The 23815-nt window shown below is 42.9% G+C and overlaps 1 protein-coding gene across 2 annotated transcripts; it reads right to left on the bottom strand.

The window, feature by feature from the left end:
• Window positions 1-241: 241 nt before the first annotated feature.
• On the bottom strand, window positions 242-23327 carry LOC123732841 (NACHT, LRR and PYD domains-containing protein 3). 2 transcript variants are annotated; one of them, XM_082973967.1, is made up of 17 exons: window positions 23244-23327; window positions 17802-18079; window positions 13392-13558; window positions 10887-12687; window positions 10136-10309; window positions 9883-10056; window positions 9035-9208; window positions 6962-7008; window positions 6278-6833; window positions 5857-5912; window positions 5192-5229; window positions 4734-4798; window positions 4117-4251; window positions 3835-3967; window positions 3704-3733; window positions 1598-1880; window positions 242-1296 (listed from the first exon to the last, which is right to left on the bottom strand). In XM_082973967.1, the coding sequence occupies exons 2-13, from the start codon at window positions 18050-18052 to the stop codon at window positions 4173-4175; spliced, it is 3582 nt and encodes a 1193-aa protein (XP_082830093.1). In that variant the 5' UTR covers window positions 18053-18079; window positions 23244-23327; the 3' UTR covers window positions 242-1296; window positions 1598-1880; window positions 3704-3733; window positions 3835-3967; window positions 4117-4172. The 2 variants fall into 2 exon arrangements, with proteins under 2 accessions (XP_082830093.1, XP_082830092.1); XM_082973966.1 differs by lacking the exons at window positions 242-1296; window positions 1598-1880; window positions 3704-3733; window positions 3835-3967 and adding an exon at window positions 4413-4601 and having other exon boundaries at window positions 4129-4251.
• Between the last annotated feature and the right edge of the window lie 488 nt (window positions 23328-23815).

Consider the following 23815-nt stretch of genomic DNA (forward strand, 5'->3'; position numbering starts at 1 on the left):
CGATCCTCTTTAGTGAGTCCATTTCCTCACTTCCTTTAGACAGAGTGAGTTGTAATCCCATAAAGAATCTAAGGAAGGTCTTTGGTCAAGATGTCAACGTGGTGGTGTGTATCTTTGACTAGCCTGACTATCAGCCTCTCCATCTGTATAGGACAAGAGATCATTCCAGTTCATTCCCTTAATTGTGTTTTCAAAATCATGTTGTGGAAATTCTTTCACACAGAGACACTCGAAGTCAATCTGAAATGAATCATTGTTTATTGTCAGCGAGCTGGAGAGGTTCCAACCAATCAGGATCTCTCCCTGGGCAGACTCAACTCAATGTACCATAGAACACATGTCAATCAGGATCTCTCCCTGGTCAGACCCAACTCAATGTACCATAGAACACATGTCAATCAGGATCTCTCCCTGGTCAGACCCAACTCAATGTACCATAGAACACATGTCAATCAGGATCTCTCCCTGGTCAGACCCAACTCAATGTACCATAGAACACATGTCAATCAGGATCTGTCCCTGGTCAGACCCAACTCAATGTACCATAGAACACATGTCAATCAGGATCTCTCCCTGGTCAGACCCAACTCAATGTACCATAGAACACGTCAATCAGGATCTCTCCCTGGTCAGACCCAACTCAGTGTACCATAGAACACATGTCAATCAAGAGCTCTCCCTGGTCAGACCCAGCAGTTGTCTTATATACGGCTATACACAGACAAGTTATATTTGCATAGTTTAGCATAATTCATGAATCATTACCATTTTGTTTCATTCATGTGACCGACCAATACTGGTTCATAACATTTAACAGACCAATACTGGTTCATAACATTTAACAGACCAATACTGGTTCATAACATTTAACAGACCAATACTGGTTCATAACATTTAACAGACCAATACTGGTTCATAACATTTAACAGACCAATACTGGTTCATAACATTTAACAGACCAACACCTCACCAGTCTTCTTCTCTCTAAGATGAGACCTTGAAACTGAGATATCTCCTTCTCAAAACAACATCTGGGCTTAATGCCAAATTACAGCTACTGATAGTGAGGATTGTACAGTCAGACACTTGATGAACACACACATTGGTTTATAGAACAGCAAATTAATAAAACACAGAAATGTGTTAAAAGAATAGCAAACATTAACATTTCCCTTACAATCATTTAAGTGTCTTTGTCCACAGACTAGGAGACAGGCCTCAGCATCTTCAGATTAGGTGAAGAAGTGTCTTTGTCCACAGACTAGGAGACAGGCCTCAGCATCTTCAGATTAGGTGCTACAAGACAGAGGATGGAGGAGAAGGGAAGAGAGAGATCAGAAAGTATGGAGAAGAATGAGTAGTGAGATACACCTGAGATAATGATGTGATGATGGTCCTATGATACACCTGAGATAATGATGTGATGATGGTCCTATGATACAAATATAATAAGAGTCATTTATTACAGGCAGCAACACAAAAACATGCTTCCATTCTGAAAAATACTTTCTCTTTGATCTGGGTAGCTATGTTTTTATTTGACCTATATTTAATCATTCCACATATTCAAGGAAGGGATAAAATTAAACTGTCTTACCTAGATTCACTCAAGTGCTTAACAAGATGGCGTTCATGTTCAATGAGAGCTTTGAGACAAGCTCCCGTCACTTCTGGTCCTTTAGGGAGGACTGCATTCAGTAGTTCTCTCATTCGGTCCTGTTCAGTTGTTTCAGCTTTTATTCTGGAGTACTCTTCATCACCAATCATGCTCTTTGACGACAGATCATCTGCTATTGGCATTGGGTTTTTGACTCCCTGAATGAGTTCAGCCCTGTGTTTCTTCAGAAACTCCTCAGCAGGAATCCCAGGGAGTGTTAATGCTGAAAGGGGGTGAATTAAATTAATATGTCTTTAGGGTGAACAGCAGCTGTTTCTACATCTAACAGTCTCTCCAGTTATCATTCCCCTGATAGTCATTTCTTGTATAGAGCTGACTCCAGGGTTGTAGTCAATTCAGATTCAAGTCAGTCAGTTTAAAACAACATTTTTTTAAATTTACTGATTTATTTGGAATTGACACCTACCCTGGCTGACACGATTGTCTATTCTACATAACATACAGAGCCTTGCAAAAGTATTCATACCCCTTGGATTTCTCTATTGTGTTATGTAGTGGGATTAAATTGGATTTAATTGTAATGTTTTGTCAACAATCTACTGAAAATACTCTGTAATGTCAAAGTGGACCACTTTAAACTCAGTTTTTCACAATTCCTGAGATTTAATCCTAGTAGAAATTCCCTATCTTAGGTCAGTTAGGATCACCATTTCATTTTAAGAATGTGAAATGTCAGAATAATCGTAGAGGGAATTATTTACTTCAGCTTTTATTTCTTTCATCACATTCCCAGTGGGTCAGACGTTTACATACACTCAATTAGTATTTGGTAGCATTGCCTTTAAATAGTTTAACTTGGGTCAAACGTTTCGGGTATCCTTCCACAAGCTTCCCACAATAAGTTGGGTGAATTTTGGCCCATTCCTCCTGACAGAGCTGGTGTAAGTGAGTCAGGTTTGTAGGCCTCCTTGCTCGCACACGCTTTTTCAGTTGTGCACACAAATTTTCTATAGGATTGAGGTCAGGGCTTTGTGATGGCCACTCCAATACCTTGACTTTGTTGTCCTTAAGCCATTTTGCCACAACCACAACCTAAGTGTTTGTAAACTTCCGACTTCAACTGTATGTTCTTTGACATTACACAGTATTTTGTGGAGATTGTTTACAAAAATTACAATTAAATCCCTTTTAATCCCACTTTGTAACACAATAAAATGTGATGCAGATAGAAATACAGAGCCCTGCAAAACTGTCAATGTTCTATATCATTACACCCCACTGAACACGACTCATGAAGACCTTCATCACCCCACTGAACATGACTCATGAAGACATTCATCACCCCACTGAACATGACTCATGAAGACCTTCATCACCCCACTGAACATGACTCATGAAGACCTTCATCACCCCACTGAACATGACTCATGAAGACCTTCATCACCCCACTGAACACGACTCATGAAGACCTTCATCACCCCACTGAACATGACTCATGAAGACCTTCATCACCCCACTGAACATGACTCATGAAGACCTTCATCACCCCACTGAACATGACTCATGAAGACCTTCATCACCCCACTGAACATGACTCATGAAGACCTTCATCACCCCACTGAACACGACTCATGAAGACCTTCATCACCCCACTGAACACGACTCATGAAGACCTTCATCACCCCACTGAACATGACTCATGAAGACCTTCATCACCCCACTGAACATGACTCATGAAGACCTTCATCACCCCACTGAACACGACTCATGAAGACCTTCATCACCCCACTGAACATGACTCATGAAGACCTTCATCACCCCACTGAACATGACTCATGAAGACCTTCATCACCCCACTGAACACGACTCATGAAGACCTTCATCACCCCACTGAACATGACTCATGAAGACCTTCATCACCCCACTGAACATGACTCATGAAGACCTTCATCACCCCACTGAACATGACTCATGAAGACCTTCATCACCCCACTGAACATGACTCATGAAGACCTTCATCAGTGTCCTTCATCACAACTTGAAGAGACGTTAGCTCTGTAACCTCGTCCACAAAAACAAACTTACATATTCGATGAGAGTCTTTGCTGTATTCATCTGAAAAACAAACAACAGAAAATATCATAAAACATTTTAATAGCATCTGTTAGAAAAGGACGTTGATGATTGACATACTGTTTATGTCTAGTATTTCTTACCTTTTGATACCACTGATTTCCATACTGTCCTCTCATCTTCCCCGATTAACTCCATCTCAATGTCAACCCCTGTGTTTCCCATTATCATCTTACAACAGCTTGGTGTGGTGTCTGCAGGTAACAGCTGAATCTTCTGTAGAAGGCCATATGGTGCAACGATTGAGACAACAGACAGACAGAGAGAGAGAGAGAGAGAGAGAGAGAGAGAGTGAAATAGAATGATATTCCAGTTATTCATATACAATATGACAGATTCATGTCCTCAGCCTGCTAAAACTGCACCTCTGGATAGATGGAAGTGGAGTGGGGATTCTTGAGCGCAAACCAACTGTTCAGCTTTAAGGGCCTGTTTGGACTTGACAGGAGAAATTCTGAATATCCTTGGGACACCTGATCTTTCTCCCGTTCCTGAACAGCCTACAAAATGAGCAATGTAATAGTCAGAACAATGTAGTCTCATAATTCACACAACATGCAGCTCACTGAGCAATCCATTTTGTCAACACCATTGTTATTGATTTAACCTTTATTTTATCAGGAAAGTTGACAGAGAAGAGATTATTTTGTACAGCAACGACCTGGGGAAGAGTTGCAGGGGAGAGGAGAGGGGATAAATGAGCCAATTGGAAGCTGGGGATGATTAGGTAGCTATGATGGTTTGAAGGCCAGATTGGGAATTTAGCCAGGACTTCAGAATGACATCTCTCTCACACAGCCAGCGGAGCCCAGACACTGTGCACTCATAACTCCCTTTGGGTGTCCTGTGTCTGAGGGCAACAACAAGATATGGTAGAGAGGGTCAATGGTCAAATGGAGAGGTTGGAATCGAAGACTATTCCCAAAGGTAATGGGGAAATACACTAGCAGGTGGAATGAAATGTTAAAAGTAGTTATTTTACCTGAACATTGTCACTCCCTGGACAGTGGAAGTCAAGGGCTCAATCTGAAGCCAGTGTGTGGAGTCCTGAACAAGGACAAGCGTGTCAGTAATATATATGGGGCCAGTTTCCTGGACACCGTTTGAGTCTAGTGCTGGACTTAAAGCATGCTCAATGGAAGTTTCAATAGAAAGTTCTTTAAGGTCCAGGACTAGACTTAATCTGTGTCTGGGAAACTGGCCCATTAACCAAAGTAACTAATCTAATGTATGTATTCAATGTTACATGGAATGCTGGTGATTTATCAATTAAACTGTCTAATGACAAAATATAACACCAGCTAAAATCCTGCATGACTACAAACAGAACACAGGACTGTCTATATCCCAGTATGAATGGTTGGTCAGTACACACCTGGCTTTGAGACTGTACCTGACTCCTGCAGGTATGTAAAAGTAAAAATTGACATTATGACTTACCTCAACATGGTCACAAGTCTTACAGCTCTGAGGAATCCCTGAAGTCAAAAGTAGTTGTTATTTAAAATGAGACAATCTCATGTGATAATGAATTAATAATTATTAAATAGACTTGTAATAAAAATAAATATAAGTGATCAACAGTCTCAGAATGTACACTCATTAGCATACCATAATCTGACATTAGTGTTATATTAATTCATGTTTGTGGAAGCAGGAAACAACATCGTTCTGGTCCATGTTTTGTAGATGTTGGGGTCTGATTTCTGGTAGATCCTAGGATGAGAGCTTAAAGGTAGAGTCAGATAAATTATGATGTACGAGCAGCACCACAGATATTGTGATGAGCAAGATGCCTGACTTCTCTCTCACACAGTCACACACAGTATCTGCCTATGTGGAAGGGTTCTCTTCACTCTCTTACAGAGTGGTAGTCACGGGACCAAAACAGCGGAGAAGTTTAGCCTTGCGGTACAATGCTCTTAGTTGTTGTAGAAATTGACCCACTATGCTGTTTAGTTTGAGCATCTACGTCATATCGCTGACTCTACCTTTAAGTTTGTTTTGACCAAATAGATCATGATTGTGTTCCTTGCCTGGGACTTAACTATAATGAACGCTTTAAAAATATTTTGATTTAAAAACAATTATCAGTTAACACTCACGTTTCTCAGGTCCAGGCTTGATCCAACACTCTCCACCATGGTCTGTAGGTCCATTTCTGTAGGTCCAACAGAACACATTAAAACACACCACTATTACTAATCTAACTGTCTGTAGGTCCAACAGAACACATTAAAACACACCACTACTACTAATCTAACTGTCTGTAGGTCCAACAGAACACATTAAAACACACCACTACTACTAATCTAACTGTCTGTAGGTCCAACAGAACACATTAAAACACACCACTACTACTAATCTAACTGTCTGTAGGTCCATCAGAACACATTAAAACACACCACTACTACTAATCTAACTGTCTGTAGGTCCAACAGAACACATTAAAACACACCACTACTAATGTAATTATAGAAATGATTCCAGAGGAAAACAAATGATAAACATTGCTATATGACTCACCTCTGAATGTGTTGGTCATCTATCTGACACAGGGTCACTGAGGAAGAGGAGGAGGAAACCCCAAACCCAGGATAGAGGGGTTCAGTGAATGTGGTGTGTTCTGTGTAAAGGTGTGTCAGTGTACCAGAGGAGGACACACTATAGAAGGACAATGTACCAGCTGGCCAGTCCAGATACACTCCAACTCTGTTAGAAACAGGACCAGGGACGACTCTGCTACAGACTCCAGGATGGTAAAAGCAATAACCACTATGAGAGCAGAGTAAACACCAGGACTCCCTATTGCCTCCAATGTCACTGTCAACCCCCCTTCCCTTCCTCTTCATTCCTTTGTACACCACACCAACGACAGCCATGCTACCATCCCTCTCCACCTCCCAGTAATAACGAGATCCAGATAAGCCTTCTCTGCAGAGAACTTGGGGAAGACAATCAAATTTGTCTGGATGGTCTTCATAATGCTGCCTCTCTTCCACCCGTGTCACCTTCCTGTTCCCCTCAGACAGTACCAGGTGTGGGTTTGCTGTATTTGGGTCGAGGGTGAGATGACATGCATCTATAGACAACAGGAGAGTTTAATCGAACCACATGTGAATGTAAAATGTTGTTTTGTAGGTACAGAACAAGTATTGATTAGTTACTATGCTTCTGATTATGCAGTTAATTAGGATTGAAGAGACTTACATTTCCTCAGCCCTGATTTCAGCCTGCACTCTCCACCATGATTCACACTGTAGGAGAAACAGGTTATTGACTGAAAAAGACCTAATAAAGCAGTCAACATTTAAACCACATTGTTGTGTTCTGGTGCACTATCCAAGTTCATTACTAGAGACATACAGGTATTCTATCCTACCCACTGCATACAGAACGGAGTACAATTCATTACTAGAGACATACAGGTATTCTATCCCACCTATTGCATACAGAACGGAGTACAATTCATTACTAGAGACATACAATTATTATATCCTATCTACTGCATACAGAACGGATTACAATTCCAACAGGATATCAGAGATGCAAAACAATAGTATTCATGTGGTGATGATGTATGCTGTGTTGGAGTGCTAAGCCTGCTGAGTAAACTTCCTCTTAATACTACCATCATGTCCTCATGTTACTGAACCTACTACACTACAGTCGTGGCCAAAAGTTTTTGAGATTGACACTAATTTTAATTTTCACAAAGTCTGCTGCCTCAGTTTGTATGATGACAATTTGCATATACTCCAGAATATTATGAAGAGTGATCAGATGAATTGCAATTAATTGCAAAGTCCCTCTTTGCCATGCAAATGAACTGCATCCCCAAAAAACATTTCCACTGCATTTCAGCCCTGCCAAAAAAGGACCAGCAGACATCATGTCAGTGATTCTCTCGTTAACACAGGTGTGAGTGTTGACAAGGACAAGGCTGGAGATCACTCTGTCATGCTGATTGAGTTCGAATAACAGACTGGAAGCTTAGGAGGGTGGTGCTTGGAGTCATTGTTCTTCCTCTGTCAACCATGGTTACCTGCAAGGAAACACGTGCCGTCATCATTGCTTTGCACAAAAAGGGCTTCACAGGCAAGGATATTGCTGCCAGGAAGATTGCACCTAAATCAACCACTTATCGGATCATCAAGAACTTCAAGGAGAGCAGTTCAATTGTTGTGAAGAAGGCTTCAGGGTGCCCAAGAAAGTCCAGCAAGCACCATGACCGTCTCCTAAAGTTGATTCAGCTGCGGGATCAGGGCACCACTAGTACAGAGCTTGCTCAGGAATGGCAGCAGGCAGGTGTGAGTGCATCTGCACGCACAGTGAGGAGAAGACTTTTGGAGGATGGCTTGTGTCAAGAAGGGCAGCAAAGAAGCCACTTCTCTCAAGGAAAAACATCAGGGACAGAATGATATTCTGCAAAACGTACAGAGATTGGACTGCTGAGGTCTGGGGTAAAGTCATTTTCTCTGATGAATCCCCTTTCCGATTGTTTGGGGCATCCGGAAAAAAAGCTTGTCCGGAGAAGACAAGGTGAGCGCTACCATCAGTCCTGTGTCATGCCAACAGTAAAACATCCTGAGACCATTCATGTGTGGGGTTGCTTCTCAGCCAAGGGAGTGGGCTCACTCACAATTTTGCCTAAGAACACAGACATGAATCAAGAATGGTAGCAACACATCCTCAGAGAGCAACTTCTCCCAACCATCCAGGAACAGTTTGGTGACGAGCAATGCCATTTTCCAGCATGATGGAGCACCTTGCCATAAGGCAAAAGTCATAACTAAGTGGCTCGGGGAACAAAACATCGATATTTTGGGTCCATGGCCAGGAAACTCCCCAGACCTGAATCACATTGAGAACGTGTGGTCAATCCTCAAGAGGCCGGTGGACAAACAAAACCCCACAAATTCTGACAAACTCCAAGCATTGATTATGCAAGAATGGGCTGCCATCAGTCAGGATGTGGCCCAGAAGTTAATTGACAGGATGCCAGGGCGGATTGCAGAGGTCTTGAAAAAGAAGGGTCAATACCGCAAATATTGACTCTTTGCATCAACTTCATGTAATTGTCAATAAAAGCCTTTGACACTTATGATATGCTTGTAATTATACTTCAGTATTCCATAGTAACATCTGACAAAAATATCTGAAGACACTGAAGCAGCAAACTTTGTGGAAATTAATATTTGTGTCATTCTCAAAACCTTTGGCCACGACTGTACATATGACACAAACGCAGCTCACACTATTAGGACATCTATTGTGACTTACTTCAGCTTCATCAGTTTATATGTGCGATCCACCAGAGCAGCTGAAAGCAGTCCCCCTGCAGAGTCTCCTGGGTGATTGTAGCTCAGGTCCAGCTCTTTCAAGTGGGAGGGGTTTGACCTCAGAGCTGAAGACAGAGCAGCACAGCCCTCCTCTGTGACCAGACAGCCAGACAGCCTACAGAGAGACACACAACAGCTGTCTAGGTTGGTGTACTGGTGTCAATCATCTTGTAGGTCACCCATCCAATTGTCCATGAAACAAACATTGTGATGAAATATTAGATTTTCAGAGTATTTGTTTTACTAAGCTCAGTACAGACCTGACTGAAACAGCTGTACTTACCCCAGTGTGTGTAGTTTACAGTCTGGATCCTCCAGTCCAGCAGACAGCAGTGTAACTCAGCTCAGTACAGACCTGACTGAAACAGCTGTACTTACCCCAGTGTGTGTAATTTACAGTCTGGATCCTCCAGTCCAGCAGACAGCAGTGTAACTCAGCTCAGTACAGACCTGACTGAAACAGCTGTACTTACCCCAGTGTGTGTAGTTTACAGTCTGGATCCTCCAGTCCAGCAGACAGCAGTGTAACTCCTGGGTCCTGCAGGTCATTGTCTCTCAGCTCCAGTTGTTTCAGTTGTGAGTTGGGTGAACTCAGGACCGAGGCCAGATGTGAACAGCAACCCTCTGTCAGACCACACTGACCTAGACTAGAGGGGAGTAGAGGACAAATTTGAACGCTTGCAACACACACACACACACACACACACACACACACACACACACACACACACACACACACACACACACACACACACACACACACACACACACACACACACACACACACACCTCAGTGTGTGTAGTTTACAGTCTGGATCCTCCAGTCCAGCAGACAGCAGTGTAACTCCTGAGTCCTGCAGGTCATTGTCTCTCAGCTCCAGTTGTTTCAGTTGTGAGTTGGGTGAACTCAGGACTGAGGCCAGATCTGAACAGCAACCCTCTGTCAGACCACACTGACCTAGACTAGAGGGCAGAAGAGCACATGATTAACACATGTTTAAAACATCCACATAATAACTAATACTGAAGATAGTAAGCTCACACTAGTGTCTGTATGTTGTAGAGTGGACTGGTTAGTCCAACACAGAGCAGTTCCACTCCTCTGTCTCCCAGGTCATTGTAGCTGAGGTCCAGTTCTCTCAGGGGGGAGTTTGGTGTCTGCAGAGCTGAAGACAGAGTCTCACAGGATACATATGTGAGTTCACAGCCATTCAGTCTGCAGAAAGGAGATAATCTGTTAGATATACAAATCCTTCATTATAATGATACTGTACAGTCGTGGACAAAAGTTTTGAGAACGACACAAATATTAATTTCAAATATTAAATTAAAACTTGCAACTTTTCAGTTACTAGTCCTACACTCCAACCACTAGGCTACCCTGCCGCCCCATTTGACAGTGGAAAAACAATGATTCTAAGCACCACACTCCTTTTGAAGATTCCAGTCTGTTATTTGAACTCAATCAGCATGACAGAGTGATCTCCAGCCTTGTCCTCGTCAACTCTCACACCTGTGTTAACGAGAGAATCATTGACATGATGTCAGCTGGTCCTTTTGTGGCAGGGCTGAAATGCAGTGGAAATGTTTTTTGGGGATTGAGTTAATTTGCATGGCAATGAGGGACTTTGCAATTAATTGCAATTCATCTGATCACTCTTCATAACATTCTGGAGTATATGCAAATTGCCATCATTCAAACTGAGGCAGCAGACTTTGTGAAAATTACTATTTGTGTCATTCTCAAAACTTTTGGCCACGACTGTATACATCAACTCAATAACAGAACTTACAGTGCTCTCTTGCAGGTTTTCACTACTGGCAGCAACCTCTGATAACCTTCCTCTGATGTGTTGTATGTCTTCAGGTCAAACTCCTCCAGCACCTCCTCTGACATCAGTAACAGGTAGGCCAGGGCTGAACATTGGTCAGGTTTTAGTCTTGTTTCTGAAAGAGTTCCTGATCGCAGGGAGGTCTGCATGTCTTCAACTAGAGAGTTGGCACCAAGTTCATTCAGACAGTGGAACAAGTTGATGATCCTTTCTGGTGAGGATTCCTCCTCGATCTTGTCTGAAAGGTACCTGACTGTTCTCTCAACTGTTTTCTTATTGCTCTGTGTTGTACTTCCTGTCTGTGTCAGAAGGCCTCGTAACAGATTCTGATTGGACTCCAGTGATAGACCCAGAAGGAAGCGGAGGAACAGGTCCAGGTGTTCATTCTCACTCTTCAAGGCCTGGTCCACTGCTCTCCTGTGTAAGTCAGACAACTGGATTGACTCCTTCTCCTCACCACCACTAGCGGAGGAGAAAACATTTTCCTTCTTGTCCAGACATGATTCTAAAGCATGCACTACTGCTAGAAACTCCTGAATGCTCAGATGCACAAAGCTGTAGACCTTCTCTTGGTACAGCCCAGATTCTTCTTTAAAGATCTCTGTACACAATGCTGAGTACTCTGATGCCTCTGTGACATCAAGGCCACACTCTCTCAGGTCCTCCTCATAGAAGATCAGGTTGCCCTTCTGCAGCTGTTGGAAAGCCAGCTTGGCCAGTTTCAGGATCATCTCTTTGTCTGACTGAGACAGTTCCTTTGGGTTTGTTTCTGTGGATTTGTTGTACTTCCTGTTCTTCAAAGTGATTTGGATGAGAATGAAGTGTGAGTACATCTGGGTCAGAGTTTTGGGGACTTCATCCTTCTCTGCCTCTTTCAGTATCATCTCAAGGACAGTGGCTGATATCCAACAGAAGACTGGCATGTGGCACATGATGTGGAGGCTCCTTGATGTCTTCATGTGTTTGATGATATCATTGGCCAGATTCTGATCTGTGATTTTCTTCCTGAAGTACTCCTCCTTCTGTCGCTCATTGAACCCTCGTACCTCTGTCACCTGGTCAACACACTCAGGAGGGATCTGATTGGCTGCTGCAGGTCGTGTGGTTATCCAGAGGAGAGCAGATGGAAGCAGATTCCCCTCGATGAGGTTTGTCAGCAGCACGTCCACTGAGGTTGGCTTCGTGACATCACAGCACTTCTCATTGTTTTTGAAGTCTAGAGGAAGTCGACACTCATCCAGACCATCAAAAATGAAAACAGTTTTGGTTTCACCATCTTCAATGCTGTCAATCTCTTTCAGCTCTGAGAAGTAGTGGGAAAGAAGTTGCATCAGACTGTATTGGTCCTTTTTCAGGTTCAGATCACGGAAAGGAAGAGGAAACATGAAATGAACGTCCTGATTTGCTTTTCCCTCTGCCCAGTCAAGGAGGAACTTCTGCACAGAGACTGTTTTTCCAATGCCAGCGATTCCTTTTGTCAGCACAGTTCTGATAGGTTTGTCTTGTCCAGGTAAAGGCTTGAAGATGTCGTCGCATTTGATTGGTGTCTCTTGTGTGGTTTGCTTCTTGGATGCCATCTCTATCTGTCTAACCTCATGTTCATTATTGAGCCCTCCACTTCCACCCTCTGTGATGTAGAGCTCTGTGTAGATGTCCTTGAACAGACTTTGGTTTCCATGGTGTCCAATTCCTTCAGATATGTGTTGATACTTGTGTTTCAGTTTAGCCTTGATGTCTTGTTGGACTGTCAGCAGAGTTTGACCTGTAGGAAAACAATGAGAGTTGGGACTAATCAGTTAATGTGTGTGTGTTACGTTCTTATTTTTCAGAGTAAATAACCCACGCACACTAGAGAACCTGTAACCAAGTTTAATTCTTCCCAAAGGTTCTGTACAGCTGTAATTCAGACAACCCAACATTTGTCCCATCCAGATATTTATATCCCTCTTAAAACGGCAGGGTAGCCTAGTGGTTAGAGCATTGGACTAGTAACCGAAAGGTTGCAAGATTGAATCCCTGAGCTGACAAGGTAAAAATCTGTCGTTCCCGCCCCTGAACAAGGCAGTTAACCCACTGTTCCTAGGCCGTCATTGAAAATAAGAATTTGTTCTTAACTGACTTGCCTAGTTAAATAAAGGTAAAATAAAAACACTCTTCTTCAATCCTTTCATCTTATGGTTCTACAGGAAGAGAAACAGGAAACCAAACCCTTATTACTCTCTTAAGAGAATCTGTCCTCACCTCCTGACCTCAACACCTCCTTCATCTTATCCACAGATGTCCATCTGTCTCCCCTGTATCAACACGGTGCTCTGCTCCCGTCCCCCAACACATTCCACAGCTATCTGTCTTTCTACAGATATTCTATGCTTCTTCTCTATCATTTATTTAATATCTCAATGTTCAAAATGTCGAATCCAACAGTGTGAACCATACTTTGTAATATTGTATGAAACACAGTCTTACTTCTTCTGTCCAGAAGGTTGTGTGTGATCTTTAATACATCCTCACTGTCCAAACTCTCCACTTCCTTATTGTCATCTGGTAATGGTTCCTGGCTGAAAGCAGGTGGCTGATCACTCTTCATTGATAACAGGCTGGTTGTAGGTGACTCTGAACTGGGCTTCTGGACACTGAACAAAACAGGGAGACAGATCACCTCATCAATATCACATCAATACCTCATCTACTTCATTTTAACAACTGTATAATGGACCTTCTACTGTATAATTCCTGATGTTTAATTTTTAAGTGAATCCGCATTTGGGAAAACAGCAGCACTGAGTGGTTTCTACTGTGTCTTTTATAAAGCTAGCCATCTTCAGTTAGCAGCTAGCCATCTTCAGTTAGCAGCTAGCCATCTTCAGTTAGCAGCTAGCCATCTTCAGTTAGCAGCTAGTCAGCTTCAGTTAGCAGCTAGCCAGCTTCAGTTAGCTAGCCAGCTTCAGTTAGGTTCACATTCCAGGTCCGGCTTCGTCCATACAGTGATGGTGTATACGCCCGCTGCTAAGTCTAGTAGGCTTATAACTGTGTGTCGCACATGGCTAGTCGAACCCCGAACTCTTCATTTAGGCAGGTTAACTCAGGGCTAACTCCACTTATCCTGAATGAAGTGTCTGAGCCACTAGTTGAGGACCAATGAAATCAGATACCCTTCCTCTCACACAGATTGGGTCATCCTCCCCTTCATTTGAGGAAGATGACTGATTTAAAGATTATATTAATCATATAGCTCTGCATTGACATGATTGCTTGACGGTAGGTGGGGGCGGGAGGTCCTGTATAAACACAAACTCACTTCCTTGACAACAGCTCTGCACTGCTCCTCGAAGAACAGGAAGTATGAACACCCTGACTTCTGCATAGGCCGTATCACCGTAAAATGCTGCACGGCCAATGCAGACGTCAGATTGACCATGCTGAGCCTTTATTTTTGTATTTAATCTTTATTTAACTAGGCAAGTCAGTTAAGAACAAATTCTTATTTACAATGACGGCCTACCAGAACCTTCTATGGATGATATGTCTACAGCCACAACGCAACAAGCTGTTAAACAGATAGGATGCTTTACATTCATAAGCACACCAAAGTCAGCATTAACGGTAAGTAATAAAAAAGGCGGAACTGCTAAAAAACCTATTTCACAACATAGCCTGCTGAATTTGCTAGATAACTTTTCTTTGATTTTGATTTCGGCACAAATGAAAATGTGTTACTGCCTCATGGATTTGATATTTCAGCATTATCTCAACGAAGTGTTCGGTGTTCGACTAGCAATGTGCCTCATTCACGAGCAGTCAAAAGCCTGCTCATGAGTAGAGCAGAGGTGTTGAGCAGGAAGAAATCTCCCACCCCCACCTACCATCAACCAATCATGTCAATGCGGAGCTGTACGGAGCTATGGGAGGCGCATGGCATCGCCGTACAAAGTTCAATTTGGCCTCCAAGCCTATGGAGGCTCCACAGTTGCTAAACTGAGCAAATCAAATCAAATGTATTTATAAAGCCCTTCATACATCAGCTGATATCTCAAAGTGCTGTACAGAAACCCAGCTTAAAACCCCAAACAGCAAGCAATGCAGGTGTAGAAGCACGGTGGCTAGGAAAAACTCCCTAGAAAGGCCAGAACCTAGGAAGACACCTAGAGAGGAACCAGGCTATGAGGGGTGGCCAGTCCTCTTCTGGCTGATCCTCCGAACCGTACACCACATTGCCAGATCAAGCAGAAATTGGCTTTAATAGCAGCAGGCGGGTGAGCAATTTCCACCGTCCTAGTATGGATGAAGCCTGATCTGGAATGTGACGCTAACGGAAGCTGGCTAACGGAAGCTGGCTAACGGAAGCTGGCTAACGGAACGGAAGCTGGCTAGCTTTATAAATGCCTGAGTAGATGTAGCTTGCTTCGTAGTATAACACTTAGGTTAGTTCTGAAGGATTCATTGCCATAGAAATGTACCTGGCTAAAAGATTACACTTTTCTGGCATTTTAACTTTGTTTAACTAGGCAAGTCAGTTAAGAACAAATTCTTATTTTCAATGACGGCCTAGGAACAGTGGGTTAAGTGCCTTGTTCAGGGGCAGAACAACAGATTTGTACCTTGTCAGCTCAGGGATTCAATCTTGCAACCTTTCGGTTATTAGTCCAACACTCTAACCACTAGACTACGCTGCCGCCTAGTGGTACTGGGTATCCCGAGTTGAACTCGGGGCAGTGGCGTGTATGCATGGATGCCAAGGGAAGCCAGGCTTCCCCCAAAAAATAGACCAATAGAAAAAAAATACAAAAAATAAAACCATTCATCTTTCGTCTCTCTGCGTTTCATAATGTTCCTTCAATTCACAAGAGGCTGAATGTATCTCAGAGGAGAAAGCATCTGAGTGAGCAAAACAGCGCCCCCTCTGTCTCTATACATGTAGGACATCTATTCAATTCAAGGGGCTTTATTGGCATGGGAAACATATGTTTACATTGCCAAAGCAAGTGAAATAAATAATAAACAAAAGTGAAATAATCAATAAAAAATTGACAGTAAACATTACACTCACACGTTTCAAAGGAATATACATGTTAAATGTTATATTATGGCAATGTACAGTGTTATAACGATGTACAAATGGTTAAAGTACAAAAGGGAAAATAAATAAACATAAATATGGGTTGTATTTACAATGGTGTTTGTTCTTCACTGGTTGCCCTTTTCTTGTAGCAACAGGTCACAAATCGTGCTGCTGTGATGGCACACTGTGGTATTTCACCCAGTAGATATGGAAGTTCATCAAAATTTGATTTGTTTTTTAATTCTTTGTGGGTCTTTGTAATCTGAGGGAAATATGTGTCTCTAATATGGTCATACATTTGGCAGGAGGTTAGGAAGTGCAGCGAAGTTTCCACCTCATTTATTGGGCAGTGTGCACATAGTCTGTCTTCTGTTAAGAGCCAGGTCTGCCTATGGTGGCCTCTCAATAGCAAGGCTATGCTCACTGAGTCTGTACATAGTCAAAGCTTTCCTTAATTTTGGGTCAGTCACGCTGGTCAGGTATTCTGCCACTGTGTACTCTGTAGCATTGAAGACAAGGGAAGCCAGAGAGCATCTGGCATTCCTTGACACAAAAAGTATACAAAAATTTGCCAATCAGCGTTGAGCTAAACTGAGTGAGCTTAACTGTGAATGGTCCTGGCGCACAAAAAACAGTGTCAAGGGAAGCCAGTTTGGATATGGCTTCACTACTATCAAATCCCATTGAGAGCATATTTCATTGACAGAAGAACTTGAATTGTTGCACCTCGTTGTGGCTTGCTTGCCAGCTAGGTAAATCTTGCCCTTTCCTAAATTAGCCATGGATGGAGATAGGGATTTGGACTTGTGGTTTTACTTAATTCTCTGTAATGGCTAATGATTATAACGGCCATTCTGATCCAACCATTCATTCATAAAAGTGGGTACTGTGTGTCAGAGTGATAGACTGTTTTGTCAACATGAAAGACAGGAGGATGGCATTTGTGTTTCTTTACAAGTAGGGTGAGTCAACATTATCTTTCTACTTAAATACAATATGCTTTGTGGACTTCACTGGACAGAGGTTTCTATCCGGTTTTGTGATAAAACAAAGGTGTGGTTGAATTTATTCCACTGTGTCTTCTTATTGTCTCAGCCTTTAGTCCTATATATCACAGTGTCTTATTGTCTCAGCCTTTAGTCCTATATATCACGGTGTCTTATTGTCTAGGCCTTTAGTCCTATATATCACAGTGTCTTATTGTCTCAGCCTTTAGTCCTATATATCACTGTGTCTTATTGTCTAGGCCTTTAGTCCTATATATCACGGTGTCTTATTGTCTAGGCCTTTAGTCCTATATATCACGGTGTCTTATTGTCTAGGCCTTTAGTCCTATATATCACGGTGTCTTATTGTCTAGGCCTTTAGTCCTATATATCACGGTGTCTTATTGTCTCAGCCTTTAGTCCTATATATCACTGTGTCTTATTGTCTCAGCCTTTAGTCCTATATATCACGGTGTCAAGGCATATGAACTAACAGGTTATAGAGCAAACAACAAAATGATCACAACACATGGGTTTTAATATGGCTTTTTGGGGGAGGCTTGGCTTCCCCAGTGATTTTACCCACGCACCACTACTGATTCAGAGTTGACCAAATTTAACTCTCTAACTCCTCATATCTGATTAACAGTGATTTGTTGACACCGGAGGGAGAAGAGCGTCTGGCAGCGTGTGCAACGATGTCCGAGGGGAAAAAACTGTGTTTGTTGTTTGTAGTAACATCTTTGTTGTTGTAACATCCCAAACAGATGGTTTCACCGTTAAGGAATCTAGCTTTAAGAGAACTGTATATATTTACAATTAATCGCTTACCTCTTAGAACTGGTGTCTTGAGTCATTTTAGAGGCAGTGGTTCCCTCCTCGCTCTCCCCAGAGAGACTCATTTTAGAGGCAGTGGTCCCCTCCTCTCTCTCCCCAGAGAGACTCATTTTAGAGGCAGTGGTCTCCTCCTCTCTCTCCCCAGAGAGACTCATTTTAGAGGCAGTGGTCTCCTCCTCTCTCTCCCCAGAGAGACTCATTTTAGAGGCAGTGGTCCCCTCCTCTCTCTCCCCAGAGAGACTCATTTTAGATGTAAGTCACAGCTCACTCAGCTACAATAAGAAATAACAGAATGGTCAATATTTCTGAACATTGTTGAAGAACAATTAACAATGACAACACTTTTACTGTCTGAGGTCAGAGTTCAAACAGAGACTTCATGTTGCATTTAAACAGTCCAATCTGTTATTACTTTGACCTGGATCACCATTGGCTGTCTCCATAACAACAGCTAGTCTACCTGGTTGGATCCCCTGACTCCATAACAACAGCTAGTCTACCTGGTTGGATCCCCTGACTCCATAACAACAGCTAGTCTACCTGATTGGATCCCCTGACTCCATAACAACAGCTAGTCTACCTGATTGGATCCCCTGACTCCATAACAACAGCTAGTCTACCTGGTTGGATCCCCATTAGCTGACTCCATAACAACAGCTAGTCTACCTGGTTGGATCCCCTGACTCCATAACAACAGCTAGTCTACCTGATTGGATCCCCTGACTCCATAACAACAGCTAGTCTACCTGGTTGGATCCCCTGACTCCATAACAACAGCTAGTCTACCTGGTTGGATCCCCTGACTCCATAACAACAGCTAGTCTACCTGGTTGGATCCCCTGTCTCCATAACAACAGCTAGTCTACCTGGTTGGATCCCCTGACTCCATAACAACAGCTAGTCTACCTGGTTGGATCCTCTGACTCCATAACAACAGCTAGTCTACCTGGTTGGATCCTCTGACTCCATAACAACAGCTAGTCTACCTGGTTGGCTCCCCTGACTCCATAACAACAGCTAGTCTACCTGGTTGGATCCCCTGACTCCATAACAACAGCTAGTCTACCTGGTTGGATCCCCATTAGCTGACTCCATAACAACAGCTAGTCTACCTGGTTGGATCCCCATTAGCTGACTCCATAACAACAGCTAGTCTACCTGGTTGGATCCTCTGACTCCATAACAACAGCTAGTCTACCTGGTTGGATCCCCTGTCTCCATAACAACAGCTAGTCTACCTGGTTGGATCCCCTGTCTCCATAACAACAGCTAGTCTACCTGGTTGGATCCCCTGACTCCATAACAACAGCTAGTCTACCTGGTTGGATCCCCTGACTCCATAACAACAGCTAGTCTACCTGGTTGGATCCCCTGACTCCATAACAACAGCTAGTCTACCTGGTTGGATCCCCTGACTCCATAACAACAGCTAGTCTACCTGGTTGGATCCTCTGACTCCATAACAACAGCTAGTCTACCTGGTTGGATCCTCTGACTCCATAACAACAGCTAGTCTACCTGGTTGGATCCTTTGACTACATAACAACAGCTAGTCTACCTGGTTGGATCAACTGACTCCATAACAACAGCTAGTCTACCTGGTTGATCCCCTGACTCCATAACAACAGCTAGTCTACCTGGTTGAATCCCCTGACTCCATAACAACAGCTAGTCTACCTGGTTGGATCCCCTGACTCCATAACAACAGCTAGTCTACCTGGTTGGATCCCCTGACTCCATAACAACAGCTAGTCTACCTGGTTGGATCCTCTGACTCCATAACAACAGCTAGTCTACCTGGGGTACACACAACTAAAAAGACGTTACAGTTTAGATTGACAGACGGTAGTAGACATTATAACATTCACCAAGTAGACTTTACAGACCGTTAACATAGCTGAGAGATATTTATTCTATACCAACCGAAGCCAGGCTTCCCCCCCAAAAAATTGACCAACAATTTTTTTTTTATACATAAAAGAATGTATCTTTCGTCTCTCTGTGCTTCATAATTGTCCTTCAATTCACAAGAGGCGGAATGTATCTCACAGGAGAAAGCATGACATGCTATTCTATAAAATCCTTTCTCTGTAATTAATATTACCTGATTGAGCTAATCATGTAAATGTAATTAACTAGAAAGTCGGGGCACCACGAAAGAGTGTTTATAGAGCTGTTATCTTCCGCATAATCTCTGAAAGACCTAGTAATATTTTACATCAATAGCAGTCAATATTAATCGTCACCTTATTTCAGTCTCATCTGAAATTTGTAAATTCTTGGTTATCTTCACGAACCCTGGCTAACAAGTTGAATCAGCAATACAAAATTGGGTTTAATTATTTATTTACTAAATACCTAACTAATCACACAGAATTATATATACATAAAATGCTAATTATGTCATACAGAGAACATCCCTGGTGGACGGAACCTGTATGATGGCTTGTTACACAAAGAGAGGGGGTTGGGCTTGAATGAAAGAGCGGGAAGACTGAGGAACAAAGGGAGAAGCTGTGCTATCGTAAATACAGTATCTTATGCATTCTAAATTACCGCCCATTTGGAAAAGGAAAATGCAATAAACATTTACTCTGAGCTGCGCTTCCGTAGGTTGGTCGTAGATGCTGGCCGTGTTGGCCAACAGAGATCTTCCTGTCCTCGGAAGAATGTCTCTGGTGGTAAATTGGATACGTTGTAGTATCTTCGTTGTGTGTTAGACTGGATATGTCATCTGTTCTTTCCTAGCCCACGTTTACAGCGGCCGCTGCTAACTCAACGGCTAGGAGGTCTCACTTCTTTAGTGAATAAGAGTTCAAAGTTCATACCATTCATAACCAAAGCTCACGCTGAGGTTGGCTTAGTTCTGTAGTTGACATGTTAGTCCCTTTTAACGTATGGACCGTCGTCCTATCGTCCTCAAAACAGGAGGTTACATTTTCGTCAAGGGCTTATATAGTGGAGGGGGAGAAGGGTGTGTTTCATAGTTTATAACCCATGTCTCTTCACAGGGGCGGGCCACTGATTGAGCAGGGCTCTAACCTTATGAAAACCCAATTCTCTCATTTGGAAGCTAAAATTACATTTAATCTCATCACCAATAGTTTCATATTCAAACATTTAATTTGCACAACAATTCCATGTGAATCTGATAACTACAATGTGTTGACTTTCCCAGATACAGTTTATGTCGTCCTGTCATCAGTCATAATGTCTTAGATGACAACCGAACAGATATCATATACATTAAGTACCAACGCATATTTTCAACTGATTCTATTACCGAAATATGGTTCCTTTCCCCCCACTTGTTTGATGTTCCCAGACTCTCTATGTTTAACAAAGGCTATTCAAGAGTCCTTCAGTAGAGTCAGAGAGAGAGGGAAGGGAGAAAGGTATTTATGGGGGGGTCATAAACCTTACCCACAGGCCAACTTCATGACAACTGTATAACAGAGTGATAGACCGTGTACTGTATAACAGAGTGATAGACAGTGTACTGTATAACAGAGTGATAGACAGTGTACTGTATAACAGAGTGATAGACTGTGTACTGTATAACAGAGTGGTAGACCGTTTTGTCAACATGACAGAGAGGAGGATGTCATTGGTGTTTCTCTACAAGTAGGGTGAGTCAACATGTTTTTTCTACATGTATGAACACGCACAGACATCAGTACCATGAACCATTCTTTACAACGTGCAGTAACTCTCTGTGGTTCTAAATCAATAGTTGTTTAGTAGTCAGAAAATGTCAGACACACAACCTTGCTTGACCATGCTGTAGGTCATGTCTGTAGGTCTGTAGGTCTGTAGGTCATGTCTGTTACATGTAATATGCTGTGTGGATTTAACCGGAAAGATGTTGCTTTCCGGTTTTGTGGTGGTTGAATTTATTCTGCCACTGTGTCTTCTTCTTGTCTCGGCCTTTAGGCCCATAGTCTATCTCACGGTTGAAAGACGTGAATTAACAGCGATTTTACCCCCGCACCGCTACTGGTGTGCCCTCATAATTGGTGTGGATGCAATTTTAAACACCCGCGCTTTAACCTGCCAAGTTGATGTATGCTTCAGAATGTTTTAATTATAGGCTATGTCCGGGCTTTTCTCCGTTTTATTTTACAATTTGTATCATGTTATTAAATATCATCCACTATCGAGAACCACGGTCAGGAATACCCACATACATTTATAACTGTCACTTGAGTGTTCGTTTTCTTCAAATTGTATCTTACATTTTGCATCATTCCATTCTGTTCACCTTTCTTTCCTCTGTCAAGTCAGTGTAAGTTGTTCCTGAGTGTCGTTAGCATTAGAATGTGGGCCTGTTTGAATCGTTATGGATCTCAGACCCCACGGAGCAGGTTAAACCTGTAGCCCGGTGCTCGGTTCACGACGACTGGACCGTTGTTATACAGTTCCATGATTAGTGAGAATTAGGGTAGATGTATAGGACCCCTCCCTAATCAACCCCTATTGTATACTTTTTTACACCTTCCAATGTTTCATGGATTCAACTTGAATATGACAACTTTCAGGATGAATCAAACTGCTGTATTTATTATTTATCAATATATTTTGTGTAAAAACGCTGTTGAATGAAAACTCCACCAGAAAACCTCTTGGCCGGTAAGTGGGTGTTTTCAGCGGTTAAATTACATTTATTCAGCGCACGCGAGGGAGCCAGGCCTGCAAAGCCCGTTATTAATAAGGTAAGTCTGAATATAAACTAATGAGAAGTGCGTAGGAAAGGCGTGTATAAAAAAGGCGTTGGAATAATGCCCTTAGTGAATACACCCATGCACTGCTTGAGTTAACATGAGGTGCGATCAGTTTCTCTCGCCCGTTGTACCGGGGCTTGTATTCAGAAGAAAGGTGTTCTGACAACGATTAAACCAGTGGGTAACATTACGCAACGGTGCGCCGGCCAACTTATATCGAGCGCACAGCAGTGAGCAAGACGGACCACCACCTTCCTGATCCGTGTCGCAGGAAAGCATTTTCACCTTTGATTTAGCCCTACATTTAAATAGTTTCTATGACCATTGTTGCTCGTAACATTTACCTGACTGACTTGACGACACAGAGTGTTTCTATAGTGACAGCTTTACATAATTCCAATGCACGTCTTCTAACGCAGTTTCGTCATGCGGATAATAATCACGATAATGTGCTGTCAGTCGCCTTTACCAATAATACTCTACCTCATATCTCTGTAGCCTATAACATCACATTGGATCATATTGATTAGGCTAATTAATATCAATCAACACCAATGTAAATAAGACTAAACTTCTCATGTTGTAAAGTTGAAATCAGTATTGTATTAACTTTACAATTCTTCAGGTGTGTTTCCCTTAAATCATCTGTCTCTCTATGAAAGCCTAACTTCTCCACAACACTTTTCTACATTAAATTATAAAGAACGTTACAAACCTCTGATGTTTTTGTCTTCTACCTGTAAAGTCCATTTCTTCCTCTTGTTCCTTAAACACGGACTTTCTGTGTTGGGACATGAAGTGGAGAGGGGAGGAGGGAGAGGTAGAGGGGAGGAGGTAGAGGTAGAGGGGAGGAGGGAGAGAGGGATAGGTGGAGAGAGGGAGGAGAGAAAGGGGGGGTGGAGGGAGGAGAGAGGTGGAGGGAGGAGAGAGGGGGTGGAGAGAGGGGAGGAGGCAGAGGTGGAGAGAGGGTGGGAGAGAGGGATAGAGGTGGAGGGAGAGAGGGGAGGAGGGAGAGAGGAGAGAGGGCGGAGAAAGGGGGGGTGGAGAGAGGGGAGGAGGGAGAGGTGGAGAGAGGGAGGGAGAGAGGGATAGGTGGAGTGAGGGAGGGAAGGAGGGAGAGGTGGAGGGAGAGAGGGAGAGGTGGAGAGAGGGAAGAGAGGGAGAGGTAGAAGGAAGAGAGGGAGAGGTGGAAGGAAGAGAGAGGGAGAGGTGGAAGGAGGATAGAGGGAGAGAGGTGGAGGGGTGGAAGGAGGAGAGAGGGAGCGAGGAGAGAGGAAGGTAGAGAGG

Source organism: Salmo salar, chromosome 04, assembly GCF_965601325.2.
Source record: "Salmo salar chromosome 04, fSalSal1, whole genome shotgun sequence".
NCBI lineage: Eukaryota > Metazoa > Chordata > Actinopteri > Salmoniformes > Salmonidae > Salmo > Salmo salar.

What these genes read in the sequence shown, in the direction of transcription:
- LOC123732841 (XM_082973966.1), bottom strand. Translation starts at nt 18,052, where the DNA reads ATGAGTCTCTCTGGGGAGAGAGAGGAGGGGACCACTGCCTCTAAAATG. An exon ending in TACAACATACAGACACTAGT is followed by an intron (nt 10,057 to 10,135) that starts GTGAGCTTACTA and finishes TCTGCCCTCTAG; the next exon opens with TCTAGGTCAGTGTGGTCTGA. An exon ending in CAGGGAGTGACAATGTTCAG is followed by an intron (nt 4,602 to 4,733) that starts GTAAAATAACTA and finishes TGTTGCCCTCAG; the next exon opens with ACACAGGACACCCAAAGGGA.